This window comes from Etheostoma cragini, chromosome 17 (genome assembly GCF_013103735.1).
Source record: "Etheostoma cragini isolate CJK2018 chromosome 17, CSU_Ecrag_1.0, whole genome shotgun sequence".
NCBI classification, from domain to species: Eukaryota; Metazoa; Chordata; class Actinopteri; order Perciformes; family Percidae; genus Etheostoma; species Etheostoma cragini.
Window position 1 is genome coordinate 13094633 of NC_048423.1, and position 15749 is coordinate 13110381.

The 15749-nt window shown below is 38.7% G+C and overlaps 1 protein-coding gene across 1 annotated transcript; it reads left to right on the forward strand.

Moving 5' to 3' along the window:
- The first annotated feature begins 904 nt into the window (after nucleotides 1-904).
- fam83b (family with sequence similarity 83 member B) lies at nucleotides 905-8264 on the forward strand. Its single transcript, XM_034897941.1, has 5 exons — nucleotides 905-1082; nucleotides 2586-3065; nucleotides 4149-4313; nucleotides 4823-4947; nucleotides 5295-8264. Exons 2-5 carry the CDS (start codon nucleotides 2607-2609, stop codon nucleotides 7321-7323), a joined length of 2778 nt encoding a protein of 925 aa, XP_034753832.1. The 5' UTR covers nucleotides 905-1082; nucleotides 2586-2606; the 3' UTR covers nucleotides 7324-8264.
- Nucleotides 8265-15749: the final 7485 nt, after the last annotated feature.

The window sequence follows — 15749 nt, forward strand, 5'->3', positions numbered from 1 at the left end:
TCTCTTTTGAGCTTTTTTAGGAAAAGCACTTTATTAACAAAGGTAATATTATTTCTCTTTTGTTTTGCAAAATTAATCAATTTTTGCCTTCCTGAAAAAACACTCATCATTTTTGTACAATAACTACAAAAGATACATTCATAAATTCCACCAACATGTCTTTTAGCCTTCAAGGCAATACTTGTCATTGTAAGCTTTTGTGAAACGGCATTGGGGATTGCAGCTCCTCTACGCAGAAGTGACATCATGAGCCAGTTTCTCAAATGATTTAGTGAAAGCTGACCAGATAGGACAAACAATGCCAAATGTCACCAGTATTAATCTATAGTTGTGTCTTAATGTAAAAGACACAACTATACAACTCAGTCCTCCCATTAGCAAGATTTTACAAAATAAGGAACAGGAAGAAAGCTCACAAAATCTCTAATATTGCTTCATGCTAAATGTCTGCATCCTTTCTGCATTTACAAGGACATCAGAAGTATGTTTTTGTTGACAGATGCAATATCAGCTGTGTCCCCAACACAGTTTGTATAGGTCCACCCTGATTTTTCAGCCACATCTGACGTAAAGTAAAGTAACTTTATTTGGGTTTGTGGGCATCTTCTCATTAAGAAAATTGCAGCTTTTGTCACCTGATGCAGGTCAAGAAACACAAAGCAAGTCAATGTTGAAGCAAAATCATGCATTTTTGTGTCAGTATGTGTACATTTTACAGCACTAGACAGCTAACTTTGCCAAGGTCCAGTGCCACTAACCCTGAAGTATTCATCAAAGCCTCTTTGATTATCTTGATATTCGTTAGAGTGAACTTTGTTCCTGAAGGGAGGAGGGGAGTGGCTAAATGTCTCAAACAGGTTTATGGCTGCCTGTGTGCAAGTTTCCAACCATACCATTTGCATGTCAAAACTGGAATCCACACCCTGCATGCAGACTGCTTATCGTGTTGAGACACCTCCTTGTCTTTGTCTCGTTCAGCAGGCAGGTTCTCCAAATATTGGACATAAGCTGAACATAGATAAATCTGAGAGGGATACTTACGGAGCAGTCAAGAGGATTTTAACAAAGTTCACAATCCAAATGTAAGTTGCTGTTGTTTAGCATAAGATACTGTAGTCGTGACTAGCGTTTAGCAAGAAGCAGCGTTTCTGTAAGAATATTAAGCACCTCCGTTTTCCACTGAACAGTGGGAGGTTTGTAAGTGAAAATTGTGTTTGTACAAAGTTGTGCAGTGCAGTATAGGTAATGATTAAATTGTAAACCCTGCTGAAGGGTTTATTTATTTATTTTTTTTGTTACAGATTGGCATCTCTTTTTAAATAAGATACAGCAGAGTTAATGCTGACTTCAAAGGATCTTTGACATGCAAAACTGAAAATAGATATATTATTGTATAAGCACTGCAGCAGGGTCTACAGCCTATATAAATGAAAGAAACACAAGAAGGAGAGCTTCACTCATACATAATACCGGCATCTGAAAGTTAACAAACTCTCCATTTTGGGCTGTCAGCCGTACAGCTGCTATAAATTACAGATTTATCTTGCTTCTCTGTATTCTTGACGTTTAGATATATAAGACATGACAGATGACATACTAAAGTGAAATGCTTGCATCTTTAACACGCCACTTGTTTCTGTGCTTTTATTCAGTGAGGTTTGATTTATGTCATCATCACATCATTTCAAAGTGTTTTAAATAAAATGACATTAAACTTAGGCTTCATCCCATAGGAGGTTTTAAAGAAGAGAATGGTTTGTTGCGAGCTTTTTTCTAAATTTTCATTGAGAGATTTATTCAACACATGCAAACCGCATTTTACTTTTATTTTTGAAACATAAATTATTCCAATGGTAACCTAACGGGGAGGCATACTAAATGAACGAACAGGTTCTGTGTCTGTGAATGATGAGTCAGTTTTCATGATGTGGCTTGTTTGAAGCAAATCTCATTCACCATCAACCGTAGAAATAACAGGCAAGTAATCTCCTGTGTAATACTGTTAAAGAACAGATGGAAATATTGAGTATGCATTGCAGTGTTTTTGAACTCAACAGATTGAAAATATAGACCTCTTTACAACTGTGGTACACACAATCCTAATGTAAACAAACACTGCATCCTTTACAATACACATTTGTTTAGCCACTGGGAAACAATAAAGGAACTAATCAACCTTAACAAGTATGTATTTCTTAAATTCAATTGGTTAATTTAGAGTTTGTGCAGATATTTGAACACGGTGGTTCATTAACAGAGTATTTGTGCATTCTGTTCTCAAGTTACCCATCTCTATCTACTTTGAGGTCTGTTAGCTATTCATTAATCATCTCCAGTTTTGTTTCTCAGAAATGTGTTCTCCTTATTGTAAGGTCATATTGTAACACCAGTGAAAAACTTAAGAAAGGTTGTTTTTTTCTTAATTATTATTGTGATATTTACACTGGTAGATTCCATGTACTACTATTTTACACTTTACTTTGCCTGGTTATGCTCAACAAGAGTCTTTCAGCATGTTCCACTAAAGCAGTGTTTGTTCTCTGATCCTGACATCATGTCATTGATCTGTATTATTTTTCTCTCAGGTGCTGAAACGTTCTGGAGTGATGGAGTCTCCAGAGTTTTCCCTGCTGTCCTCCCTGAGGGGAGAATTGAAGTCAGAGATCCATCCAGATTACATCCAACCCCACTACAGGGAATCATATCGCCTGGCGATTGATCGCCTGGTGGGCTGCGGCAGAGACAGTTACCAAGAGTTACTCAAGGAAGAACGTATTGGAAGCTTCCTCTCAGAGAAAGAGATCCATTTCATCACTGAAAATGTAGAACAGCTCCCCGTTCAAACCCATGCAGAGGAAATCAATGGTCCACCGGACAACCAATCATCCTCAGGGACGTACTGGCCCGTGCACTCGGATGTGGAGACGCCAAATTTGGAGTTGGGGTGGCCAGAGGTCATGCATGAAATACTGCAGACAAATATAGATCTGCTTTTTCATCCACCAAGACAAAACAACCCCACAATCAAAGAAGTGATCCGGAAGCAAATTCAGAATGCAAGACAGGTAATCTAATCAAATCTACAGAATGTACCTGCAACAATGTGCTTAGGCAGAATCCCAAAAAAGCACCAATGTGCGTACTGACATACAGCAGCCTTGTCCCAGAGCTGGGCATTTCTCAGACACACTTTTTTCCCACTGTGTGTAGTTTGTGTCAAAGCATGTAAGCACCTGAACCACATTCAGCACTAGCACTACATTATAGCGTCATATTCATTACACAGATAATCATGAACAAACTTTTTGCTCAATATTGTGGTAAGTAGACAATTAGCATTCTGCTGCTTCTTTCCAACTTTATTACTGCGGCACTAGGTCTTAATTGAAGTAACGAACACAGCAGAAGACTGACAGGAATGGATTAAGAGAACAACATATCAATTCAGAAAAAGCTAATGAAACCTTTTTTTTCTCTTTTCCCCATAACAACAACCAGTGCAGAGTAAAGTAATCCACATTAAATGTCATGGGACGCAACAGCTTGATTGTCTTTCTCTGTTTGAAAGTTGTATAATATTTATTTAAATGTATGCATATTTGGGATGGAGCATTCATGATTACGATGGTTCATCTGAAAGACAGAAACCTCAGACACAGGAAATTAAACGAGGGAAAGAAACAAGTCCAAACAGCACACAACATTGTTGGACAGGATTTCATTAAAGAGCTTAATATATGTGATGTTGCTTCTGCATAATATTTATTGTTTTGAAATTGCACATTATCATGATGAACGTCCTAGATGAACTGCAATTGCAATTTGTTTAAAGTGAAATGAGAGAAAAAAAAAATTTAACCTGGTCCTCCACATGGAAAAATGTTTTCCTGCATTCCTCCTTGTGTATCGACACAGTAAAATCACATTGGTTACTTTAACCACATATGCTTAGTCTGTCTCTGTTCATTCTTGTTTTAGCATTACTGTAAGGTTTTATCTGTTTCTAGCTGTCAGACTTTATATATTTATATTATATTTATTATTCATGTTTATAAATGACGACTGTGAGAGTCTGTAGCGTGTAAATTGGTTTTATGCACTCTGGTCTTTGGGACGTTGAACTGATCCACATTCACTTTCCATTGCAGGTCATTGCCATCGTGATGGACACGTTCACTGATGTAGATATATTCAAAGAAGCTGTTGACGCCTCTGTAAGAGGAGTCCCGGTCTACGTGCTTTTGGATGATTTCTATTTGAAAAGTTTCCTCACAATGGCCGAAAGTCAAGATGTCAAAATTCAACAACTCAGAGTAACTATTTGATTTGAAATTTTAACTAACTTTAACTAACTTATTAGAGTAAGCCTACATTTTGAAAAGTAATTACAAATTCTTTGTTGTGTGGCTGTAAAACAGTTTGACCTCTATGAAATGCACTTGTTCACTTACGGTAGTTGATCTTTTCATCTAAATCTCACACATGCATGCAAAACTGCAAATGTTGATTCAAATCTTTTTTATTAGCCTAGGTCAAAAGTTTGATTTAAAACCTGGTTTCTCCAGCTTGTTTGGGTGGAGTCATCATTATTGTTCTGTGAAAGAGACGATAAAGATTCAAACACACCCTTTGCGTTCCCAGCAAGTGCACATCACATACCAGCGACAACAGCTGGGGCACCCTGTGCCTTTCAATTTGTCACCTTAATCTGCACTGACCGCAGATCTTGTTTTTGACGATTGACGTACTCCTTTACCTTCTGCCGTAAGAATTAACCATATAAATATTTTTTAACATGTTCCTTTCACTGCTCTGACCGTAGAACATGAGGGTGCGCACTGTGAAGGGTCAGGATTACCTCTGTCGATCAGGAGCTAAATTTCACGGGACAATGGAGCAGAAGTTTCTCTTAGTCGACTGCCAGACAGCAATTTATGGCTCATACAGGTAAATAAAACCGCAGTGGTTAAGACTCCTGAGGCATAAACTCAATGCTTCATGAAGCAAAGCACTACATTTACTGACACTCCCTACAAAATTGCTTTCATAATTTCTTACTGTTGCCTTTTGAATAAGATGACCAAACTTTCAAGAGAATGTGCTAACACAAAACAAAACAAATATTTCCCAGACAGGAAGTGAAACCTGCATTCATTTTGTACTTTTTGTCTGTAGCTTTTTGCCCCATCTATATAAAAAGTTAAATGCACAAAGCAACATTTTGAGTGTTCACACATCCGTCTATTTTATCAACGTTAAGTTAATAAATAATATTTGTTTCTGTTTGTTTTCAGCTTCGCATGGTCATTTGAGAAGATCAATCTGAGCATGGTTCAGGTCATCACAGGCCACCTGGTGAAGTCCTATGATGAGGAGTTTCGAACACTCTACGCCCGGTCGACTGTGCCAGCTGAACTCTGCCCCCCAGAGGGTTTATTCCAACGCAATGAGCCAAACGGACAAACGATTTTGCCAAAATATCATTCCGCCCCAAAAATTGAGCGCATGGACCATTTGAGGCACACGCTGGACACAGTCTATCGGAAGACCTGTGAGAGGAAACTAGGCGTGAGAGACCTTGAGGAGAGGCTCTATGAAGAGGAACCTAACAAGTTTGTGCCCTTGATTGAGAATGGGGTCGGCATTCAGAACAAGATGCCCCAATATCAGTCTCCCGAGATGATAAACTTCATGAAAAGGCACAGCTATGCTGGGGAGAGAGAAGATGGATATATGCCGCAGAACATCAGGCCCAGAGCAAGCAACTGGAATATCTCTCGAGAAACAGGAAACGGAACAAACAACTACCCCATGGATAATTACTTGCAAGTGCCACAGATACACAGAGGTCAAAACATTCGTCAATCTTACAATGGCAAGGATAAACAGATTCTGTCCATGCAGCAAAACTTGCCAACACTAGAGAATACGTCTAAGTCGTTCATGCGCACATGGAGGATTGAGTCTTACCTCAAAAACCCTGACGTCCCATTTGGAGACTCTTGTGACTATTTAGACCAGTTTGAACCCCAGGACAAAGCTAACTCATTCACGCAAGGAAGGTTGAGGTCTTCCCTTGCTTTCAGGCCCCCTATACCAGAGCACATGGACCCAAACAGACACATTAACAACTCCTCAACTGGTGTTAACTCCTCAGCAGCACCAAACACTTCTTTTCAATACTCATCTAGGCATTGGAATTCAACAGCAGCAGCTGAAAATAGAATAGTTAATAAAGAGTTCCTGTCAAAGAGACAAACTTCGCAGTTTTTGGATGACAATTGGAATAATTCAAGCTACGGCCCAGGTAGAACCTCCCACCATTCTGTATACGCTAGCCTAGGCAGAGCTAAAGGTGGAGACATAATCACAAACCCAGACATGCAAACAGACAGTTGGCACAAAAGGCATAGCGTTGCAGATCCAAGATCAAACACTGAGTACATGCATGAATCATCAGATCACATGTCTGGAGCTTTCCCAAGGATTCAAGGGACTAGAAGCACAGCAGGGATCAATGCACTCAATGGAGGATACATGTCAAATCTAAAAGAGGATCAGAGATCGGTTTCTCATTACGATGTCAAGAGTAGTACAGGTAGACTCAATCCCACTTGGCAGGAGCCCCCATCGAGGACTGTGTCCGCAGCAGGCATGGATGTAGATACCAAGGATTTAACGGCTAAATCCAACAGCATGGGCTCCCAGCATTTCCTAAAGCAGAGTTCCAAGAAAATAAAATCCTTATTGAACATACCAGAGAAAAAAGATAAATCAATAGGAATCATGGAAACACTGAGTCTGAAGTCAGACTGCAGCACAGACACCTTAACAGCTACGGAAGAGGATAGGATATCATGTGTAGGAAAACTTCACCAAAGCACAACCAGCTCTGTTAGGTCCTCCTCAGAGAACCAGAGGAAGCAAATAGAGGACAACCTTCTAAAATCTTCTAAACCTCGATTCAGAACTGAGGAGCCCCCAACTCCACCCCAAGTCATTCTCCCTAAACCCAGCACACAGAAGAAACAAAGCTTTTTGGAAAAAAGCGCAAGGCCCGGCCTTGACTCAGGGAGCTGGAGCAAAGATCGAGGCACAGAGACTCGCCTTTACAGTAGATTTGAGCCTTTCTGCTCATTTGAGAAGAAACGCTCTATGGACTCTACACAGGGCTTTGGACACCAAAGAGAGAAAACCAAAGGTCTTCCTAAAGGTGAGGCAGCTATTGAACACAACCTCACCCGATCTGCAAGAAGCCACCATGACAATAAGCTGGAGAAATTCATTCAAAGAATGGGGAATCTGATCCACAAGAACAAGTAGTGAGTCCACATAGGTCACTTATTGCAAATGCGCATTTGACTCATTATGTTTATGTACATATATATTTCCGGTGACTTTTGAAAATGCTTATTTTTGTGCAAAAACTGTTTACATTTTTACCCCTGCTCGTGTTACTGTGTACAGATGAACTGGATACCATTGACAGGAGACAATGATTAACATGAATACAAACCTTTATACAGCTAAATCGTAAAAGCTGTCTTTACGTCTGCGTCAAACTGAAGCATTATTTTTAAACAACAAATGTTGCAGGTCTAAAGTTGTAGTTGTGTCAAAATGTCAGATGTTGGTAGAATGAATATAATAATATAACATATTGCTGTTGTAACTTTACTCAGAGGATTATTGTAAACGTGTTGCAATCAGCATGCAAGCTAACTTACATGATGAAAAGCATACCAACGTCAGACAGAGGTTTGTGAATGGGGTTTGCAATAATTTTTCACAATGGACCCAACAGGATGAAGTGGACACCAATCATTTTCCAATCATGTCATCTATCCAAGGTTTGTTAAATTCCATGAACAGTGTTCTTTAAGAGAAAATGTAATGTGCAATACAAGCTCAGTGACAAATACAGTACACATACTCAGTGGCCACTCAGGGATGATTCAGATATTCCACATTTCATATTTAGACTTAAACTTAGACTTCTCTTTATTAATCCTTTTTGGGATGACTTCTGCAACGAAATTTACTCAAGGTGACTGATTTGGGTGTATCTAACCCTGTACGCAGTTCTGTCAGATTCTCTTCCAGACTGTGGAACCATTGGCAAACATGTCTGTATATTAGACACTGAACATTGTGGAAGGCTCTGTATTTTGTATTTTTCTGTTTGTGTATGTTCTTATTGTGACATGGATCCCCCTGGGTCTGAAATAAAGTTTATACAAATGGAGGAATTTGTCTTTTTGACTCATGAAAATTCATTCTGTACAGTTAGTTACTTGGTATCATAACTAAACACAGAATATCTTCTTTTAGTGTACTTTCTCTTGATGATGCTGATTACATACTGTGTATATGAAGTCTTTATTTACACATAGAGTCCAGCCTTATCTTTTTGTCAATTGATGCTTTGCCAAATTATGCAAACAATATGGCCACCAACACAGCTATAAGACAAATCCCAGTTTTACTGCTCCTTACTGTTTAACAGGCTGGAAAATACCTGCCAAACATAGATGGAGTGCTGGTCAAATATAGATGGTTAAGAAGAGAATGCAATAAAAGATTACCTGCACACTCAAAACAATGAACATACTTATGGAACACATTTCATTTTTATTTTATTGATTTAAAATATGTGATTAAAGTTAATTTATTTCCTTTTAATTAGTTTAGCTGTGTACAGGTATATGGTCAAACAGTTGTTCAGTATCCATTAAAACAAAAATCCACCTTATTCATATATAAGTAATGAGAGAAAGAATCACATATTGACTTGTTCCTTATGTGAAATTAAGCAGGAAATAAAGATTCATAAAAGCAATTCAAGATTCCACAAATGTACTCATCAAATCTATTTTAGGTACTCATAGATATGTAATAAAATTAGTTTTGCATAGCCATCAAAACAATATCCCGCTTTACTTCCTCTCCCGTTTTTGTCTTCTGTGTCTCTATCTATAACATTTTTACGACTTTAAGATTGAAAACAAGGGGTGTCCTCCAGCTCACCCAGTAAGAGCGTTCGCCCCATGTTAGCTGAGTCCTGTAGCAGCCCGGGTTTGAATCCAACCTGCAACCTAATAGAAAAGGTTATTATCCATCCATTATAATTAAAAAATAGGACTACTTATTTCTAAGAGCTTGTTTTGTTTGAAATGATTGTACAAAAGGGATAATGGAATTAATCTGGATGCATCTTACACAATCAAATAAAAAAAGATCAGTGCAAACTCCATGTAAATCTCTGACTACAAAAATGTAATTTGCATAAACTGCACTTCACCTGCATACCATTATATTGTAGATTATGAAGGTGGAAAGCACCTGCATCTCTGTTCATTTTTGTGCAGTACATAGTACATTGTGTGTTCTTCATCCATGTGTACTTAAACTGATTTGTCTATCTATGTATTACTGGGGGATGTATACAGGATTATTCACCCTGTCCTTTTCTATCCTTTCTATCCTTTCCTATTGTATTATGTTTGTCAGATACAGTCTATTACTTAAATGTGAAAAAAACACAGAAAAATATCCAAATCTATTTTTAACTAAATCTGTCATCTGTCATTTGTTTCAACACCTGCTGTCAGTAAAAGTAACTAAGCTTCCTAAGCTGTCTTCCAAACCATGAATTGTGTTGTTTCAGGAAACTAGTTTGATGATGAAACACAATTCAACACAAAAACTACATATTGAAGCACAAACAGGACGTGATGAAATATGTATCTATGTCAGCTGAACAGGTCTGATTGAGTGACAAAATTGCTGCTGGTAAACAGCAACAAGCAAGGCAATATTTGAGTATGTGTTGCACACTTAAAACAGACCCCGTCTTCTCTTTTACAACTTTGTTTTGCCAGTTCTTTTTGGAAAAAGCAACACATCTTCTAACATCAGCAATATAGTCTATGTTGCCTTCAACTGGCTCGGCTCTCCCCTGCTTTACAGCGCTACCTAATTACATCGTCGTAACTGAACTTTCACCTCTCAGTAACATAAATCAGAATAATATCCAGATTATTTATCAAAGGAAATTACATTTAAAATAGGGATTTCCCTACAGAATTCTAAGCATATCCCTATTCGAGGAAATTATGAAATTATAAAATACTTCAAGTTTGTGACATGTGCACAGGAGTATGATGTGGTTCTTTAATGTGCAGCTGCACCTGCAAACCCATCACAGTTACCTTATTCTGTCCCATCATATTAAAACATAACCTAATAATGAATGCCATCCCTCTTCTCTCATATCCATCTTAGAACAAGAAGAAAGCAATATGGCAATGTATATTAGCAATATATTCACCAACAATAATAATAAGTGATGTAATGCAGAATGCAAGACGTTCTCCTCTGCCTCCATTCTGTCAGCTACAGATGTTCTCGCTTTGATGGCAGCCTTGAGCTCAGTACAACATTGAAGAATGAACTTCTTGAACACACCTAAGGCACATCCTGCACCTCCTGTTACCGAACCAGACATTCCTAGCCTTCTAGTCTCATTGAAATGCAGCTCACCTCCAGTGGTTGAATTCTCCACTGAGGTGAATACATTTGATTGCATTGCTGTCCCCTGATAACAGAGTGGAACATTCTATGTCTTTTGACCACTGTGAGTTTTGGAAAATTTAGCAGGCGGTCTGCACTGGAGATTATTTTATAAAGACAAACAATAGTGAGACAATTTTAAAATATTCTGTTGCTGATGTGCTCCTTAAACCTACTGTTATTCTACAATCACTAATATTTGCACATGTGATTTAAATTACAGTTGCAGTGCCACAGAGTTCTTGGACATTTACAAAATGATGTGTCATGCAAAAGAAGTTGATATAATAACCATACAGTAGGTGTGGCGTAATCATTTTCTTCAAATAGCCAAACTGTCAGTTGGAGTTGCCAGTGACTCAGACTACATTGGGCTGTGAACTATAGCTTCACCGCCTGCTTATAGGTCATCCAGTTCTTCCTGTCTCTGCCAACTTCACACACACAAACACACACACACACACACACACACACACACGCACATAGTGATACAACTGCCAGAATCATGGCTGTTCAGAAAATGTTTGATAAATATAACCAACATGAAATGATTATAAGCATGATAGTTAGGTAAAGACTGTGCATACTTACTATGTGGGAACTGTCACATTTTAGACACAGTACACATGTTGGACTTCAAAAGGCTGTGCTGTATATGAATTGATTGCTGTAAAGACCCACAGCCATCTCAGACAATTACTAATGGCTGCGTGTGATTGTAGAATTACTGGTTTTATCTATGTTTCCTTAGGCATTAATACTATATTAATAGATTCTACAGATACATGATGGGGGACTAATATGCAAATAGAATGGTTTGTATGCTGATAAGGTTTAACAGGCTGATGTGAAAACCGAAATGACCATCTGTAAGACAGACACAATGGAACGAAACTCCTGCAATCACAGGTTTAAGTTCAGTCAGAGACACACACAGTTTTGTGTCAGAGCCTGCAGTGTGATTGAGTTTACTGTGATGAGCCCGGCAGATACTTCAGAAAAATCATGAGGCATAGTTCAAATAGAGCTTAGAGTTGTTGTTGACAACTGACAAATACTGAAAGACTATAACCTACATACACCCAGAACAATCTCACACGGCAAAGCCACTTTATAATCTCTTCTCCATAAACTCCTGTGGGAGGCAGTGCCTCCTCACTGTCAGTGGCCAGATGACAACATGCAGTCAAGGTGTAATCCTGCTAAAGAGGAGAAATCAACAACCAAAACGGTGATGTGATTTCTCAGTTTTCCCAGCAAGATGACTGCAGAATGCTGCAACTTCAAGTTTCTGGGTTCTGTTTTTTTCCAAAGAGCCATTTCCTGTCATTTCTTTCAGATGTGTGGTTTTAAAGGCAAATACAATGTATATTGTGTGGAGATCTTGATAATTGTCTTGACAATCGTTGATAATTGATGTCAATATTGTTCACTGGACTCTTTAGATTCCAATAAATATAAAGAAATGGTAGCGGGACTCAAAAGGATGCTCTTGTAAAATTAAAGTTAAGTAAAATAGTTATATTCTATTGTTCCCATTAATTGGAAAGCTTTGGTGGATTACTTTATTGTGGACAACAAGTCTCACAGAGGCTCATCTATTTGCTTCATGTGAGCTGATTTAGGATTTAAAGCCAGAAGGCATTTTTGTAACTGAAATAGAAATAAATTGCTTCTTATTTGTGATCATCTTTTAATGCCTCTTACCGTGATTATGCTTCATGAAGAAGAGTCCCAAAGGCAGAACACTTGACTTCAAATTCAGCGCTGAGTCACTTTTGTTATCTCATCATAGTCATGATACTTTAGCTGGACATATCGTGCAATGCCAAAACAGAAAGAAGTGAATCCTTGGAGTTTAAAGTTTCATGTGTGGAGCTTCAATCCCAGATGTTCAGTGTACAGTGCCCGTTTAAGATGTGCCTGTTTGGAACGCGGACGATTGCTTTGCCTGTGGTGTTGCTGCTTGTAGAATTCTCCAAAATAAATTTACAGAATGACCCCGAACCACTTAAAAAGCATCTCCATTGTAGACGGTGGCCTCCTGGTCTCATGGCAGTGCACATATCTGCATTAATCAACCGTGTGTGTGTGTGTGTGTGTGTGTGTGTAAAACATTTTAGTGTTGTCTTTATTGTCAATGATATTGCATGTTGATATCGCCATAGTCAGCATATGTAACAACACTTATTTTTCATTATTTTTTAGGCGCCAAGTGTTTTGCTCAACCTTTCTTGTTGGTCCGTTTAATATTTATATTTATTTTAATAACCAATATCCAATGATGTAAAGATTGCTCCAAAATCCAAAACCCTTCCCATTGGGTACCCAGGAAAGCAAGTGTGAAGTAGATTGGATGAACAGTTAATGAGACATTTCAAAGACAGACAAAGACACACACACACACACACACACACGCACACACACGCACACACACGCACACATACACACATACACACCCACACACCCACACACACACACACACACACACTCAGAGGCGTCCCGCTTTATTAGATAGATACTGAAATACAGTTAACACAAAGCCAAAGAACGCAAAAAAGGGCTTTAGGAAGGTTAATAAACCTGGAAAATTGGGACTTTGTCCTGACAATATTCATATGAAACACTAAATAAAAAATAAAAACCTTGACTTGAAAGAGGTTTAATCTGGAATGCTCATTAATGACAAAGCAGTGCTACATAGACAAGCATTGCTTTTCATTGCACTTTACAGTTCGACACAATAAACATCTGAAATATTAAACATTTTGTTTTATGTCAGACATGATGAAAAATAAAAAATAAACTTATAGATGGTAACATTTATAAAAGCAAGTCAATACTGTCAGGTGTTTGAATAAAGAAGAACACCGAGATAAAAAAAAATTAGATTAATAGATTAATAATAAAGTGGAAGGCATCATTTATATCAGACTTATGTTTTCACGGCTGTGCACACTCGTGATTGCAAAAAAGAACAAACTGCAATCATTTTGTCTCTAGTCCTGCCGAGCTCTCTGTAGGGAGGTTGGTCTCTTCATGGTTGACAGCTTTGGTTTCCTGGAGGATTGTTTCTGATCAGTTCTGCTTTTTGTAGTTTTTGTCAGTATAAATTGGAGAAAAATAAACAAAGATCTGCAGGATCACAGTCATGTTTTGTTTCAATCTGGAGAGAATCATAAAAATGAACAATTATTTATTTACACGTGCAACAGATGATAAATGAAAAAGTCTCTTTTCAAGTCTCTGGTGATTAGACCCCATGTGATGTCATCACATTTGAAGGGCTATAGAAGCAGTGAGTAGAATCAGACACCCCCCCAATGGAGTCCAGACACTGGTAGTGGGGTGAAGGAAGAGGATGCTGAATTCTGGAAGGACGGATGAGAAGAGGAGCTCAGACATAGGCACTGGAATGATCTCATGTGCACTGAATGACAGCTGACCACAACAGAGAGGTGAACATTTTTAAATATTGACAACATGAATATGATTGGCTGAAATAGATTGTGGCTAAATTTGATTTGTTTAACTAAAAGTGTAAACACTCCTGTTGATCTTATTAGAGACAGCAGGAGAAGAGGTTGAGCAAGAGAGAGAGAGAGAGAGAGAGAGAGAGAGAGAGAGAGAGAGGTAGAGAGAGAGGCGGGTAACATGAATGATTGAGTAGCATCACATAGTCTTCCTGGTTGAATTTGCGCTATGCTTTATTTCTGCTGATCTGGCTTATATTGACAATGAGAAAGTTACAAAAAGCACACACATCCAGACAATAAAACAAGGCACAGGACAGAAGAACATGCATCAGACGGGGAAAATAGATTCTTTGCACTAGGTAATGCTTCCATTTGCATCCCGCAAAAGTGTACGCCACAAAACGGTTAAATGAAGTTAACTGTTCAGCTATTTAAATTAGCTGTATACATGGTCGAACGGCAGTTCCTCAGTGTATTCCCGTGGGTAATTTGTCCACAGCCATCCCGCCGATTGGCTCCCCCCACCACACCTCACCTCCACACTCAACAAAACATTTCTGCAAGCCCCCAGCCCTGGTCTTTGTGTCCTCTGGCTTTCAGTGGCAATTAATGTGTCCACAGGGTATTGTGCAAATATATTGAGCTAACTGATTGCTGTGCTTGCGTTGTTTGTTACAGTTGACTTACCTTTCTGCTGTTTTAACAATATTGTGAACACATCTATATCTATTTTTGGAATCACATATCCATTCCAAGAGATTTTGAACCTGTGTGACCTTTGAGTTTAAAAGTGATTAAATCTTCAGAAATATTTCCTGGGGGGAACATTCCCCTGGGTGGTTATCTAACTAACATCCCACAACTTGCCATGTTAAGTACCATTTAGTTTCATATTAATTTACCTTACCCCCCCCCCCCCCCCCCCCCCCCCCCCCCCCCCCCCCCCCCCCCCCCCCCCACACCCTCTACTCTCTCTCTCTTTGTTTAAACACAGGAACTACTGGGGGCAATGTTATGATCAAAGTGCACAGAGACACTGCTCCACACACAGTTCCCTCCTTTCTTCTCGCCTTTAGTGACAGTGGTGGACCATCATCCTTCCGTCCACCACCCAGATTTTTCCCACCATCCGTCATCCCTTCAACCCTCATCCCTCTCTTCAAACCCTTACTTCTCCTTCCTAGATCATATTTTCTAAACCCATTTCTTTATTGCTGTGGTCTTTGTTAGTGAATATCACAGTGTGTGAACATTGCATCGGCACAACAAAAGATGATACCATGCATGGATGAACAAACACGTCAAATATGTGATTTGATACATTTTGACCTCAGCTCTCAGCATCCATTTGTGACATATGTCTTTTTGTTTCGCTGCAGGTTTCCATCACTTTCATCATCTGCGGCCTCTTTTCTCATTGTGATCATTCACATCAGAATTTTCCACCTCAACAAGCCCAGGAAGAAGCATGTTTTTTTCATCAAACAAGACTGTTGAATACATTGACGTGTTGCTACTTTATACCTATTGCATTGCAGAATTCCTCACCTTGAGACAGTGAATGCACCAAAGATGGGACTCTTAATGACATAATAAAACAAAATTAGTTAACCTCATTTAGTTTGTTTAATTTTTCATTTTAAGCTCATTTTTTCGCTATAATTTGGAACACACTTTTACTCTCATTATACAAGTTTGTTG